The following is a 16,522-nucleotide window of genomic DNA, read 5'->3' as shown; positions in this document are numbered from 1 at the left end:
ACCTCGATGTAAAATAGTGTTGTCTCCTGTAAAAATATATTTAGATAAAAATAAAATGAAAATTAACTCTTAATTGCCTCATTCCATTCTACCTTTTCCCGCTTTCATTGTCGTTGCTATTTTGTCATCTTTTAATTTATCTCCCTTTCTAATTACTAATCATGCTAATGTATTAGTTATTATATCGGAATAATTTGTTCTTTCTCACATGTTCCTCTTTCATTCGTTTTCCGCTTCCCTTCGGTTTTCCCCATTTTTTATGTTTTTTTTTCTTATGATTCTTTCCCCTTTCCCTTTCTCTATCCCTCCCTTATCTCTTTTTCCCGTTTTTTAATTTTCCCGGTGAAACCCGCCAGAGGGGCAGGCTGTCCCCCTGCCCTCCGCCTGTTACGCCACTGGGCACTGGGGCACATGCCCCCTAGCTGACTCCTCGCGAGATCTAAATAGAGCTACAAACGGAGAGAATAAAATAAATAAAACGACTGGTCGTACGTCTATTGCTGTTTTTGTTGGACGGTCGTCGTTGTCGACTTGGAAAGTCCGGAAAGAAATGCCTGAAAAAATGACGAATCTTTACACTCAACTAAGCCCTGATGGGCCCCAGGCTGGTAGTGGACTTGTAGGGGGCCATGCAGACCTTCCTCCATTAAATTTATTCGAAAGAGAAGCAAATGAAGTCAGAAATCACCGTGTCAATTGGCAGTCATATCTTCAGTGAGTACCGGTAGAATCCCCTGTGTAGCGCACGTATCGGTATGGTAATGCAAGCTAGCTCTCGCTGCACTCTCTGCAATGAGTGGTCATGTGATGCGGTTTTGCAAACGATAGGCCTACTACAATGCAGATTGCAGGTGTATGCTAACTTTTAAGTTTTAGACTACCGGTAATGTAGACTAATGTATGGCAGTGTAGCCTATTGCCAGACATACAATCAATGCCGAAAAATTTGCGCTTGCTATTTAAGATATTACAAAAATTATGAAATTATTTCATACTAGTAGTACAGACAGTAGGACTAGGATGGGGCATGTATTGTGGGGGGTCGGATGTCCGGACACTTTTTTGTATCCTTTTTTGTCTTTGGATTACACTAAAAATACGAATTCAATAGTTGGAATCATCTTCTTTTTTGTTCTCTATAATATTTCCTGACATTTTGTACTTATAACTGATAAAATGTCCCTTGTAAATTTTTCCAAATGACTTTCTAAAATTGATCAGACACACCACCTGTCTGGACACACAACAACTGGGTATACTTACCAACCGTTTTCCATTGCACACACTTGCTCCCTACCGATCCACGGAAAACAATAATTTTCTTACGAGACAAATCACATCATGATTCTGGATGCGCGCCGGACGGGTAAAGTTAGTCTTTATTACAATGATGTAATTTGTGTGATTTTTTTTTATCAGTTTCCTAATGGTTTAGTTACCCATGGAAGACTATTCGATTGCCATGACATTTTGCATGGGACATTTTTATCTCTGGACCTAAGCACAGCATCTTTGAGACTGTTATAGATTTCCGAAACAGATTTCTGAGTTGAATTTAAAGCGAAGTGTTGCTCATTGAACTGACTCATATCTACGCATTTGATCAAAGTCACCTTTGTTAGTCAAGTAAACTTTATGTCTTGGTTTCTTGAGAAGCTTGGGTTTTGACACAACAGAAGTTACAAGTATGGCAGTGTATCCTATTGCCGGACACTTTCATTTCAGTGCTTTAAAAAAGACAACTAGAGGAAATACAATCAAGAAAAATCACTTGCTATTCCAAATATTCTGAAAATCATGAATATGATGAAATTATTTTATATTTTCCAACCATTTTCTTTGCACCGCACTTGCCGCATACCCCTCCGCGAAAAACAATTATTTTCGTGCGTGACAAATTATATTGTAATTCCGGACGCGCGCCGGACGGGTAAAAATATTCTTGATTATAATGATGTAAGAAAGAATTGGTGTGATTTTTTTCGAGATTAATCATCTCATGAGTAAATTCTAAGTTTTTGTTTGCTTTCTTATAACGATTCTGATCAGATCTTTGTTATAAATTTGCGTTTGCTAACTAATTTCCTTTTTTTTAATTGCGCGTTCGATATTGCACTTCCAAGTGTTAATGATGCTCGTTCATATCGTAAGACTCAGTCATCAATTTAAGTTCTATCGATGCGCTGTCGATCATTGATGGCTCTCCAACACGGTAAACCTCGCGCACGGCCGGGATTTCTAGGTATGAATGTAGATTAATGTTGTAACCCGCAAGTGAAAACCCGAACCGTACCGTCCCGTATAATCCAATAATTTGCAAGCGGGACCCGCTGACCCGTCGGGTTTTAACCCGCAAGTCAATTTATCTTTGAAAAATGAAAAACATTATTTCTGCAATCCCCACACTATACAGGCTCAAATCAGGAAAATATATATCTACTACTACCTAGCCTAGAGTAAATTTACTTACAATTTGCAAATTCGCCTTTTATTCCGGAGAGAAAATGTTTTTTGGGTGACTTTGTACCACGAAATGGGTCCGCTCTGATCTCGATTTTGAAAGCATTACGCAATTAATGCCTCGGATCGGAGCTAGCGAGCCGCAGCTCAGCGCGCTAGCTAGGCCAGGCTGCCCAGCAAGGATCGGCAGACGGCAATGTTGTTTTTCAGTCCAGGTCGGTCGACACTGCGACTCACAACAATCATAATTACAATATTCAATTCTATGGGACCTCGTCTATAAAGTAATCAAAATTGCAATAAATACCTTGATAATGATACAGTCAATTTTTTCTTCTCGTTTATCTCTATATTATTTCCTTCTGTTTTTGTATTTCATTCGATAATATGGCCGCTAAAACTGGATGTTCAGTTTCCCGTCGCCCGCGTTTGAAAATCAAATTCTGAAAATAAACTATTTGGATATCTAGATTCAAAACTGATTTAAAACATTAATATAAGCTTTTCAGTAAGACAATTACTTTTATATCTTGTAAATACCTGCAAATCTTTTCTTTCTTTCTTTTTTTGTGAATGGAATGACGCTGCATGCTCAACCATACCTCGAGGGATGTTCGTGCAGGCTCCACTCAACAACCGGTGGAGCCTGCACGAACATCGCTCAAGGTATGGTTGAGCTACCTCAATAAATCCCAAAGTCTAGTAACCTCGCGTTGGTGAGTTATCATACGGCCTAGTACTCATCCAAAATAATTTATCTTATTTGCTAATTATAACTTAAAAATCATTTGTTTTATTTTTCCAGGGGATGAGTTAAATATCAGACAAAAAAATCATCAAAGCTCAATCTGTTACAAGGCCGACGGGAGACTCACCCACGTACGCATTGGCGCTTGTGCTAGCTAGTCTGAGCTCTGTCTCTCTGCCAGAGCTCTGGGGGACAATTCGCTCTGTAAAGGCCTCAATGATGATGATTTTCTGCTTCAGACAGAGTTTATATTTCGGGTATATTTTTCAAAACTGCCAATGAAGTTTGATGATTTCTTCATTGTCATGTATATTTAAGTTATTAATGAGTTCATTCTCACCAAATTTAGACTCCCCCATAGAGAAATACAATTTTCGTGGAGATCTGCGTTTTCAAAGAACTTCAGGAAAAGTAAGGGTATGTGGGCCTTTATTACATGGCCAAGTACTGGAATTAGATGGAGTAAAAATTAGATATTAAATTCATTTATATCAAGTTCAACTCACAGTCTCACCCACACAAACACACCCACATCCAAGATTCTAGGCATGAAAAAAACTTAAAAAATCATACAATATTAAACAAGTAATAATTAATTTAATAAGTGAACAGGTATTCCTCAAAATACAAAAACGTAGCATTTGAAAAGAGCCCCTGAAATATTGCAAAAAAAATGAAAATGGAGCCCCCCCAAAAAAATGATTAATTTTTCCCTGGCTTCAAGTTCCACGGAATAAAGTGCGTTAAAAGGTTACAAAAGGTCAAACTTTCATCTTCTGAAAAAAAATGAATAATGAAATCGGTTCCTCATTATGAGCTGGAAAAAATGGGACGGGAAACTCAACATCGAGTTTCATTGGCCCATGCGGTTGCTTTTGACTGCGCTGCATGCACGCACGCACTGGCGCTGGCCTTTGAAAGAGAGCAACTCGATGTATTTATCATGTTGAACTGTCTCAGACTCAGTCCTGTTCACTATTCACAAGACAAAAATACGCCGGCATTTTTAAAAGGAAATATCTACGTCTCTTAAAGAATCTGCCACGTAAGAAGCACATGATCTTAACTCAATTTTAACTGTGAATGTTTTTATTATGCGTCGTTTATTCTCCCTTTTTTTCGCATGACGGTCTGCGGGTTTGAGAATGAACTCGGCCCGGCCCGCAACCCGCGATCAGAGGCATACCGGCAGGTTAACCCGTACCGCAACGGATGCGGGTTACAACATTAATGTAGATCCATAAATTCATTGATTTCTTGACAATTTGGTGTGTTCTCCTTTGTTTACAATTGACATTTTGCAAATTTCCTGTAGAAAAAATTATGACACCGATGGATTTCCATAGAGTTACCATTGTTGGATCAATCTAGGACGGGCCCTGGTATGAGTCCATTCATTATACCGATCATATTCCAGAGCCAGATGTTTTTTAGCAACATGTTTAGAGCATATTGTGCATGGTTACCATTGGTACTTGGGCCCAGGGTTTGGGTGTACATTCCCACTATGAGCATGTGTAGGGCAATCAATAACTTCAATCTTGGAACACTAGACCCGTACGTATTCAATGAAATGGGGGTGTGAACTATGTAAATCCCACAGATTTTGAATTCATTTTTCTGGCATGATTGGTAGAAAACAAATATCTAGCTAGGAACAGATTGTATGTCTTATTCCATGGAGCTGAACTCTGAACCTGAAAGTCCTTGCCCTTATATGTTTGTAAGGCTTGTCTTTAGGACATTGATTGATGAATCAATCAATCAATGAGCTATAGGACAGACCTGTAACATCACCATTTGATAGATACATGTATGACAGGGGTTTGTGACTTCTGCATTATTTAAAAAAATAAAAACTACCCAATGTTCTTTCCCCACCCTCTTAGTTCACTCCCTTGCAAGGTCGTCCGTTTACATGAAATCTCCTTGATTCTATTATCCCAGTATTGGTACTTGGTACATAGCTTTTCCTTTATATTGATAGTAAAATGAGACCTGTATGTACATGTAATTTATAGCACCCAAGGGGAAAAGAAAAGTTGTTCACGCAGGTGGTCTTTATGTGGAGGTTTCTCTTATGCTTGTTTTATTTTGAAATATAGGCAAGTTCAATTAACTTGTCTTTACAGACAGGTTGTCCTTTTAATACAGGTTTGACTGTCCTTAAAACCTTTATGAATGCATCCCAGAATAATTGTAGTGTATTCAATAAATTCCTTTGTGTTTAACTGGATAAAGCTTGTGTGTACAAACAGATCTCTATCACAGGAAGTGAGCCAACCCTGTACTACACATTTGGCTATATCTCCATGCTAGGAGGTAGGATTTACAATGAAGAATTGAAAATGGACTTACTCATTCATGCAAAATATTACTTCATGAACTGCATGATGATGAGAAGCATACATGTACTGTGATTTTGTTGTTGTGTATAGTAATTTGTTTCCTGTATCAATTATTTATGTGCATTAGTTCTCAATAGATATTCCCTATAAATGATATAGGCCTACTGTAATTATAATGGGCAAACTTTGAGCAATATAATTGTTACAAACCAGTTGATGTGATCTCATAATTTATGAATGTATTTACGGTATGGAAATTTCTATTGAAACACTTTACAATTTTGAAGAAAACACACCCTAATCCCCTCCCCCAACCAAAAAAATAATAATCCTTAGGTCTCCATGCACCTTGAGCTCTTTGTAGAGTGAATTCGATGCTTCATGTGTCACATTTTTATTTGATAGTTTATACCTTAGATTAAGCCAAGAATTTGCATGAATGCCCTTCTGCAACCATTAAGATGGTTACCAGAAAGTTTTGTGCTATTAAAGGGTCTGTGCAGCTGAAATGCATGAACAAATGATAAATTCTTATGGCAGGGAATAATTTTCCTGGTACATGTATTGCATCGCAATTTGCTCCACATTTTTTGAAAGACTGCTATGCAAAAAGTCTTTTGTATAGCATATTTTCGCATAGGACTGTACATTAATAGTGGAGAGCTTTTCTCTTATGACAAAAAATGCTATTCAAATTTGTAAAAGCAAACTTATTCTTTGTATGGTATGAATTTACTTTTCTTAGTTGACCAATGTCTCCTAAGATTCATTTTAAATGAGTTTGTTGATGCGCTCCCTATTACACTCAAAGGTGTCTGGTGGTTTAGTCTTGAAAGTGAAAACCTGCCCTCTCAACTCTCTTAATTCAATTTTGTTTGCAACCTTTAAAGACTTACCTTCATTAATCTATTTGCTGTCATTTTGTGTTTAGGGGCCAGATGATTTCACAGGAGGACTTTGCCTTCATCAAGGACTACGATCTCGCTGGACCTGAAAGGAGGGATCAACTAATCCAGGCTCTGGGCCCCCTCTGTGCCAAGACCCTGGTCCGTCTCATGGGGCGTATTGCCAAGGAGATGACAGTTCGGTACATCCTCACCTTAGTGGATGACATGCTGAAGGTACGTACATTGTAGGACCAGTGATATGTATAGTGTAGAGGTTTCGTGGGTAGGCACACTATTCTTTTATGGGCTTTTCTTCCTTTAATGAAATTTTTTTTTTTTTTAATGTATTAGTATTATGAGTTCATATACGATTGTATCAGTTAAAGTGATCTTGGACCAAGCGGAACATAAACCTGCCATCTACATGTGTTCATTACATGCAACGTTTAACTAACTCTGTGCTATACTGTGTGCTATCTTATTCGCTATATGAATTATCCACATATGGCTAGGTTTTCATTATCTACTTAATATTTTTCATTCAAATTCTAGTTTAGAAGGAATATGTAGTAGCCACACATTGATGATAATTGTTTGTGATGTGCTTCCATTATGACAGGAAAAGCCAGAGCGGGTTTCAGTGTTTGCTGAGCAGGGCAGGAAGAGCAAGACGAGTCCATGGGTCCCATTCCTCACATTACTCAACAGAGAGGACCAGTTTGCTACCACACAGGTACATAAATATTGACCAAGCTCAGTGAAAGAAAAGTATCTGATCGTTGTGTTGTCACTGTGGTGGTCGGTGCCTGTCAGAACTTTCCATCACTCAGACTTTCCACTCGGCGCTCTTTGCATTATCACACCCGCCCACCCTGACACTACTTTCCCCACTTGCAAAATATGAAAATTACAGTTTCAATATTTTAAAGGTTACGACAAGTTGTATCTGTATGTAAACCCCTCAAAAAAAACTTTTGGAAATCTGAGTTCGGCCATTAATTTCTCCCAACTCCCAGTTTTACACAATGCATATTTGACATTCAAAAGATAATTTAATTTTCTTTAAAATGATACTATGCTTGTTATGATCATGCCATCACGAAAAGAGTAGGATTCAAAAGTTATGGATGAAGTCTGAATTGAAAAGTTGCAAAACGAGCAAAAAAAGTTTGGAAATCTGACTTTGGCCATTAATTTCTCCTAACTCCCAATTTTCCACAATGCATATTTTATATAATTCAAAAGATCATTTAATTTCTTTCAAAGTGATACCATGCTTGTTAAGATCATGCCATCATGAAAAGAGCAGGATTCAAAAGTGTTGGATGAGGTCTGAACTGAAAAGCTGCATAATGAGCAGAAAAAGTCATGAAGGGTCAATATAACGAACATGATTCTTTTGTCTGTGTCAATACAGATGAAAATTCATACAAATCAAGCCCCTGCTTCTGTAGTGATGTTTCTGTGAGATAACATGGTTTGAGTCATGGTTTGAAATACCCATGCATATTTGTTTGTTTGTTTGTTATGTATTTGCTTGTGCAGAGGTGTGTTTGATTCCATGTTAATATTGAATTTAAGGTGCATGAAAATAAAATAAACCGCTGAGAAACTCACTCATCACCACAGAAAAAAGAACAGTGACATTCAATATTGTGTCATTTTTGCAACTTTTGAATGTTGACCTTGCCCCCACATTTTAAGGCACTGCACCTCCATGTGAACCATAATCACATCATTTAGGGTATGAAAATGGTTGTACTTTGTATCCTCTGGCAAAAATCCACCTATTAGAATGCACAACATAATCAATTTTAGGTTGAGCACAGAATCACTAACTATCAACATATATCTGCTTTATTTTTTCCAGTCTTGCCGAATCGTAGCCAAACTTGCCACATACGGCAAAGATCGTATGAACTCCAGCGATCTCAAGTTCTTCTTTAATTGGATCCGCAATCAACTGACGACACAGAACAATGAGTACATTCAGACCGTGGCCATGTGTCTGCAACAGATGCTCAAATACAACGAGTACAGGGTCGGCTTCATGGCAAATGATGGAATCAGCACGTATGAACTGCTCTTTTTTTTTTGGTGTCGTACTTAAATAGAAAGAGGGAATTTTACAGCGATGCACCATTTTGTAAATAAAGAAAAATTGCTTTATTTTATTTTTCAAATCATTCATTGATATACCTTGAATGAGATTCATTTGATTGGTCATTTCGTAAGAGTATGTTCCTTTTTTCGCGGGTTCAAGAAAAAAAAATCATGCTTCTTTGCGTGATTTATTGTGATTGTATCGTGTAATTCTATTTTGTATGTTAATGTTCTCCTACTCTTCCATTCTCCATTTGTAGGTTGATTCTTGTGTTATCAGGAAAGGTGAGCTTCCAGATTCAATACCAGCTAATCTTTTGTATCTGGATGGTGTCTTTCAACTCATCCCTGTGTGCACAGATAAACAAGTGAGTATTAGATCTGAGATGTTAATAGGGTCATTACATGCGTTGGTGTCTTTCAACCAATCCCTATTTGTACACATGTACGGTTTAGTTTCTTATACGAATAGGGTAAATGGTGTCCTTCAACCCGTCCTTGTGCGCACAGATATGCAACTGATTTAAAAGTTTCTAATGTGAATAGGGTACCTGGATGTGGTGTCTTTCATCCCTTTCTTGTGTATATAGGCCTACTGTCAATTCGAATTAAATTTCATATTTCTAAAAGTTAAAATATTTCTATCTGATCTTTATCTGATATTTATATCAGATCTTGTGCTGGGAAAGAATTTTCAGAGTGACCAATTTGTCAATTTCTAGGTTATACATTGTCAGAAAGTTATAAAATACTTATCTGGCATGTGAAATTTATCGATGTTTACTTTTTTATGACTTGAGCGTCTTTATGAACTGCAATTCAACATAATCCTCTCTGACTTAATTACATGTTGGTATGTCTAAAAAGCTAAAGCTTGTAGGCTGTTGGAAGAATTATGTTCAGGTATTTCTTCAAATTTACTTTAAATAAACTTATCCATTTATAAAACAATTGTTTGTAAAGGTACAAGATTGTTCCAGTTTTGGCTGATATCCTAAGTGAAAGTGTGAAGGAGAAAGTGACAAGAATCATCTTGGCCGTCTTCAGGGTAAGTTAATTCTTCATGGCATTATTCAGTGTCTTAAGCAAGCTCAATACAGACCTGCCAACTGATACGTTTTGGCCGTATTTAGTACGTTTTTGCAACCAAAATACAGCAGTTTTTTTTTTTTTTTACAAAATCGTAATTTATTGAGAAAAATCATCTCTGTATGTCTCTATTTCATAAAACTTACACAAGAATGATTGTGTAATTCAATTTAATGTCAGCTAACTTGTTTTTTTTTTTCAATCATTTTGTTAAAACCAGGTTGAGATATACACGTTTCAATGTTGTTGTTTTTTTCAACTGCAAGAGCAGTGCGCATTTTAGCTTGCATACAGCTTGAGCACCGCAATGAGCGAGCGCGCCACTCATTTTATTATGAAATACACTTTTTTGGGGGAAAAACAGGGGGGTTTTTGTCTCACCTGCGAAGCAGAGTGAGACTATAGGCGCCGCTTTTCCGACGGCGGCGGCGTCAACATCAAATCTTAACCTGAGGTTAAGTTTTTGAAATGACATCATAACTTAGAAAGTATATGGACCTAGTTAATAAAACTTGGCCATAAGGTTAATCAAGTATTACTGAACATCCTATTAGAGTTTCATGTCACATGACCAAGGTCAAAGGTCATTTAGGGTCAATGAACTTAGACCATGTTGGAGGGATCAACATCGAAATCTTAACCTGAGGTTAAGTTTTTGAAATGTCATCATAACTTAGAAAATATATGGACCTAGTTCATGAAACTTGGACATAAGGTTAATCAAGTATCACTGAAAATCCTGCACGAGTTTCACGTCACATGACCAAGGTCAAAGGTCATTTAGGGTCAATGAACTTTGGCCGAATTGGGGATATCTGTTGAATTCCCATCATAACTTTGAAAGTTTATGGATCTGATTCATGAAACTTGGACATAATAGTAATCAAGCATCACTGAACATTTTGTGCAAGTTTCAGGTCTCATGATTAAGGTCAAAGGTCATTTAGGGTCAATGAACTTTGGCCGAATTGGGTGTATCTGTTGAATTACCATCATAACTTTGAAAGTTTATTGGTCTAGTTCATTAAACTTGGATATTATAGTAATCAGGTATCTCTGAACATCCTGTGCACGTTTCAGGTCACATGACCAAGGTCAAAGGTCAATGAACTTTGGCCGAACTGGGTGTATCTGTTGAATTACCATCATAACTTTGAAAGTTTATGGATCTGATTCATGAAACTTGTACATAAGAGTAATCAAGTATCACTGAACATCCTGTGCGAGTTTCAGGTCACATGATCAAGGTCACAGGTCATGTAAGGTCAATGAACTTTGGCCATGTTGGGGTTTTTTGTTGAATAACCATCATATCTCTGTAAGTTTATTGGTCTAGTTCATAAAAAGTAGACATAAGAGTAACCATGTATCACTGAACATCTTGTGCGAGTTAGAGTAGTATTCAAAGTCAGCACTGCTGCTATATTGAACTGTGTGGTGCAGGTGAGACGGCCAGAGGCATTCCACTTGTTTATAACAGAATACACTTTTTTCATTCCCAGAGGTTAGCAGGTATGTCAATACATACTGCACTATCCATTTGTGATCCAATTTTGTAAAAAAATAATATGAATATTTCAACCTTAAAGTCTCAAGTAGACTTTTGTGAGTTATTGATGTAACTTGATTTCTTTTATCATTTTCCTTGTAGAATCTGGTTGAGAAACCTGAAGAGAAGGAGGTCACGCAGGAGAATGCTCTGTCTATGATCCAGTGTAAGGTCCTGAAGCAGCTTGAAGTCCTGGAAGGACAGAAGATAGAGGATCCAGACATTACCGAAGATATTGAATACTTGAATGAGAACCTGCACAACAGCATGCAAGATCTCAGGTAAGGAGAATATATATATGAGGATAGATATAACATGGTGTTTTATTGAGGCATCCTAACATTGCAATTTTGCACATTTATACTATTTAATTTTACAGTGTGTCTTCTCTTTTCACTGAATCTATTGTACATTCAATCAAGTACTTGAGGGGGATATTGTCAGCCAATTTTGATGAGTTGGGTATTAACTCATGGTGTGCTTTATTAAGCTCAATAGACATCTCAAAATTCAACTTGTGGGGGGGGGGGGCTGGTGGGTCTCATACAGTATGGTATCTACGGTAGTGCAAGTTTTGGCAAATTTTCATTTTACCACAACTAGAACCTACCCATTTCAGAACTAATTTCGCAATACGTTAAAAATCATCTTTTAAATATACTACATGAATTAATTGTATCTTGGTTGTCATGTTGCAGTTCGTTTGATGAGTATTCTACTGAAGTGAAGTCTGGTCGTTTAGAGTGGAGTCCTGTTCACAAGAGCGAGAAGTTCTGGAGAGAGAATGCTGCCAGGCTGAATGAGAAGAACTATGAGCTACTCAAGTAAGTCAATGATATACAAGTGACTTTGCTTAGGGTGATAAATCTGTTTTACCAAGGTAAAATTTGACTTTAAGATGCTCTTGACACATGTTTTGCTTATTCAGGTGGGTGTTTCATATAGCTGTTCGTAAGTTAAGAGCGACTTAAGGAACAACTGGTGAACCTTTCTTACGCGCTAAATCACCAATGAACATAATGTTGAACCGTCATTTACCACAAGAAAGGATCACAAGTCATTCTTAAAGTCGCTCTTAATTTACGAACAGCTTTATGGAACGGTCCCCTAGTCTTGAATAATGCTTTGAGATGGGCGATCATTTGACTTTTGGATGGTAGAAAGTCTGCTGCATGAAGTTTAGTAATCACAAGGGGGTTTTTGTTGGAAGCATCATGTTATGGTGGTTCTGACCTTTCCTTTCAATCAGAGGGTTGAGGGTTCGAATCCCACTCCAGGCATTAATTTCCTCTGTCTAGAAATCAATTCTCTCATCTCCATCTCTCCAAACTATATTCTCATCCCCTCCCTCACTCTTCCTATCTGACTCATCTCATTACACCGGCGTGTTGGCTCAGTTGGTAGAGCGTCCGTCTCAAAATCGGGAGATCGGGGGTTCAATCCCGGCCGCATCAGACCAAAAGATGTTAAAAGATGGGAGTTGCTGCTACTGGGCGTTGTGGCGTGCGCCTGTAATCCAAGCTATGGGGAAGTTACAAATTGATGCAGAGGTTCGAGCCCTGGTCACGTCTTTCGGATGGTGACGTTAAAGGTCGGTCCCAGACGTAAATAATCATATCTGATTGATACACGTCTGACAAAACTCAAATACACACACATACCCTGTTTGGCATTCAACGATTAAAGGGATAGAGCCTCGTCGACCTGGCGCTGCACAGCGGCTGCCAGGCCCACGATCTATTGGGCAAAGCAAATTTTCAGATTATTTAATTTCATGTCTATTTCGAATCTTATATTTCATTCTTTATATGCAGGATATTGACGAGATTGTTAGAGAGTTCTAAAGACCCTCTTATCCTGTGTGTCAGTGCCCATGATATAGGAGAGTATGTCAGACACTACCCCAGAGGGAAAAAGTAAGTAGAAAACCCTTTCACATCTCTACGGAATTAGTATCCATTTATGATTTTAAAAATGATATCTGGGAAATTTGGTAAGGTGCCTAATAAATCTAACAGTGTAGACAGATTTGTTGTACTAGGCTTCATATAGATTGACGGTGACACAACATTTGCTCCTGCGACAATTTCTCCGGGCTTAGTTTCGTCTAAGATGTAGGGTTAGGGTTGCTAATGGTTTTATTTTAGGTTTATGGTAAGGTATAATGTTAAACTAGGGTTGAAGTTGGCAATATGATTAGGGTGTGGAATTTAGAGCGGAGTAATTGTCTGATTTCCCCTTCTCCAAATCAACATACAAAAAGCTGTATGTCAACATGGCGAGATATATAATCTCTTCAAGTTGACTTACAAAAGTGCATGGTAACATGGCAAGATAAGTTATCTCTCCAAGAAGACATACAAAAAGTGTATGGCAACATGGCGAGATACGTAATCTCACCAAGTCGACGTACAAAAAGGGAATGTCAACATGCCAAAATAGGTTATCTCTCCAAGTCGACATAGAAAGAGTGTATGGCAACATGCCTAGATACGTAATCTCACCAAGTCGACTTATAAAAAGTGAATGTCAACATGCCAAGATAGGTTATCTCTCCAAGAAGACATACAAAAAGTGTATGGCAACATGGCGGGATACGTGATCTGTCCAAGTTGACTTTAAAAAGTTGTTTGTCATCATGGTGAGATACGTGATCTGTCCAAGTTGACATAAAAAAGTTGTATGTCAACATGGCAAAATACATTTTCTCGCCATGGTGACATACAAAAAGTGCATGTCAACATGGCAAGGTATGTAATCTCTTCAAGTTGACTTACAAAAAGTGCATGACAACATGGCGAGATATATAATCTCTTCAAGTTGACTTACAAAAAAGTGCATGCCAACATGGCGAGTTAAGTTATCTCTCCAAGAAGACATACAAAAAGTGTATGGCAACATCGCGAGATACGTGATCTGTCCAAGTTGACGTAATCTGTCCAAGTTGACATAAAAAAGTTGCATGTCAACATGGCGAAATACGTTTTCTCGCTATGTTAACATACAAAAAGTGCATGTCAACATGGCGAGATATGCAATCTGTTCAAGTCGACATAGAGAAAGTGTATGTCAACATGGCGAGATATGTAATCTGTCCAAGTTGACAAAAAACTTGTATGTAAACATGGCGAAATACGTTTTCTCGCCATGTTTACATAAAAAAGCTGTATTTCAGCATGGCGAGGTATGTTATCTCTCCAAGTCGACATATTAAAAGTTATATGTCAATGTCTCTCTATGGTGACATATTACAAGTAAATGTTGAGATTTGATTTGGTATCCTCAACATGCACGCACCACATCCAGTTGGAAGGGAATCCAGGCCACTACATGGGTGGCTACAGTTAAACATCTACAGTATGTGTCCACACTTTGATAAAATGAAATCTCTCACCAGTTACTTTTTATTATGTGTCAACTTGGCATGATGTTGTCATACAACTTTTCATAAGTTGACTTGGCAAGGTAATGTATCTCGCCATGTCAATATACAATGTTTCTTATGTCAACTTGGTGAGATGGTGTTCTCGCCATGAATTTTAGCTTGGTAAGAAAATTTATCTTGCCATGATGATGACCTAATAACATTATTATGTCGACTTTGTGAGAAAATTTTATTTATTGTGCATATTGTTTTTAAAAATTAGTATCATGAACTATTTGCAATTTTGTAACATATAAAACCATGAAATCTTATTACATTTCCTCTGTATGTTAGAGGACTATTTCTTACAAGTTTTACAAACTTCATCATAGTCTCCTTTTTTTTCATATCTTCCAGAATTCATGATTATATTTGTTATAAGTTTGTACAGTATATTGTTGTGGTCTTTTTATGAGTGATTTTTCTTTAATAAAGTGAACTGAAACTGGAACTGTTATTCCTTTTCTCTGATAGTGTGATAGAACAACTAGGAGGCAAGCATCTTGTTATGCAGTACATGACCCATGAAGATCCCAACGTTAGGTATGAAGCACTGCTTGCCGTACAGAAACTCATGGTTCATAATTGGTGAGTAAACGTCATCCCTTCTGTAATTTGATCCAAGAAAAAGCCTAACTTTCAAACTATCCCACTTTTACAAGGATTTTTTTTCTTGTTACATGATTCCCACAGTCATGGAAAATCCTGGAAAAATTTGTGGTCATGGAAAGTCAAGGAAAAGTCATGGAAATGTCATGGAATTGCATTTACCTCTTGGCTATGGCAGCTTTCCAGTTTGTCATGTCTTGCAACTCTCATACTCTACTATTATAATTGGTATTCATGATTTCCATTTTTCCCAGTTTGTAACATCCCAAAATCTACATAACTCCCGGGATGTCACGAGAAGTCATGGAAAGCAGCAATTTAGTCATGGAATTTCAAATTTCTGTGGGAACCCTGTGTTACTTATTGATAATGGAGAAAAGGAAAGATGCCTTTTTCACCCCTCCTGAAGTTTTTTTGCCTCCGTTGTAAGAGGGTACCAGGCCCCATTAGAATGTAGCCACGAGCTATGAGCATTCAACTTCCACGCATGTACTATGAAATGCACAAATTGTCACCAGATTAAATCTTGTGCAATATAAAATTCACTGCAGATAAATGTAAAAGTTTGTTATTTCTGTAGTAGTTCTAGTATTCAGGATGTTCATTTCAGTCATTCCTTTTCTGTTGTCTCCACAGGGAGTACCTAGGAAGGCAGCTTGTCCAGCAAGAGGCAAGCTAGGAGGAGCCTCGTGGGCATTCTGATATCAACAATCAGCAACTCTGTTATAAAACTGGTAACCAGAGCACTCTCATATGAACCTCGGGCCTGTTTCATAAAGAGTTATGGTACCTTTGCAGTCATGGCAACTACCATGGTATCATTGCTCAACAGCCAATCACAACCAAGGATTCCATGATAGTTACCATAGTTGTTATTCTTTGTGAAACCAGCCCCTTGTCATCACTGAGGAGTTGTCATTCTCTGATGGTTGCCATAGTAACCATTAGAATCCAGTATTTCTCAGCCCATCATGTCAGAAAAAAAGCGGCTGACCCCATCATGCTGTATACTGTAAGGCTAAACATCTTACACAGGCTTGGACTAGTAACCGAGGTAAAAGACAAATATGTGGTTTGCCCTTGAATTATAATGTAGCCATGCTGGGCTTAGCTTTTTTGTTGAACGATCATGTCATGGAATGAAGCTTTGCATCTCTTGATATTTATGTTTATCATTGTAACCAAAGCTGTAGGTACAGCCTTCACCTATGTTTAGTATGGTCCTTGTATAGTGCATTACACATTATGATGATGTCTCTATGCACTTCCAAAGGACTTGGATATTATTACCCCGGCTGTAGCTCA

At 37.8% G+C, this 16,522-nt stretch overlaps 1 protein-coding gene across 1 annotated transcript; it reads left to right on the top strand.

The window, feature by feature from the left end:
- The first annotated feature begins 475 nt into the window (after positions 1-475).
- LOC121418740 (V-type proton ATPase subunit H-like) lies at positions 476-16,186 on the top strand. Its single transcript, XM_041612820.1, has 11 exons — positions 476-714; positions 6,488-6,677; positions 7,063-7,176; positions 8,314-8,516; positions 8,807-8,914; positions 9,510-9,594; positions 11,287-11,465; positions 11,883-12,008; positions 12,999-13,100; positions 15,083-15,196; positions 15,854-16,186. Exons 1-11 carry the CDS (start codon positions 551-553, stop codon positions 15,894-15,896), a joined length of 1,428 nt encoding a protein of 475 aa, XP_041468754.1. The 5' UTR covers positions 476-550; the 3' UTR covers positions 15,897-16,186.
- The last annotated feature ends 336 nt before the right edge of the window (positions 16,187-16,522 follow it).

This window comes from Lytechinus variegatus, chromosome 1, assembly GCF_018143015.1.
Source record: "Lytechinus variegatus isolate NC3 chromosome 1, Lvar_3.0, whole genome shotgun sequence".
Classification (NCBI taxonomy): domain Eukaryota; kingdom Metazoa; phylum Echinodermata; class Echinoidea; order Temnopleuroida; family Toxopneustidae; genus Lytechinus; species Lytechinus variegatus.
This window is presented reverse-complemented; position numbering and strand designations above follow the sequence as displayed.

Coding starts and splice junctions, on each gene's coding strand:
- LOC121418740 (XM_041612820.1), top strand. CDS start 551: ATGCCTGAAAAAATGACGAATCTTTACACTCAACTAAGCCCTGATGGG. Junction 7,177..8,313: donor ACCAGTTTGCTACCACACAG/GTACATAAATAT, acceptor TATTTTTTCCAG/TCTTGCCGAATCGTAGCCAA. Junction 12,009..12,998: donor AAGAACTATGAGCTACTCAA/GTAAGTCAATGA, acceptor CTTTATATGCAG/GATATTGACGAGATTGTTAG.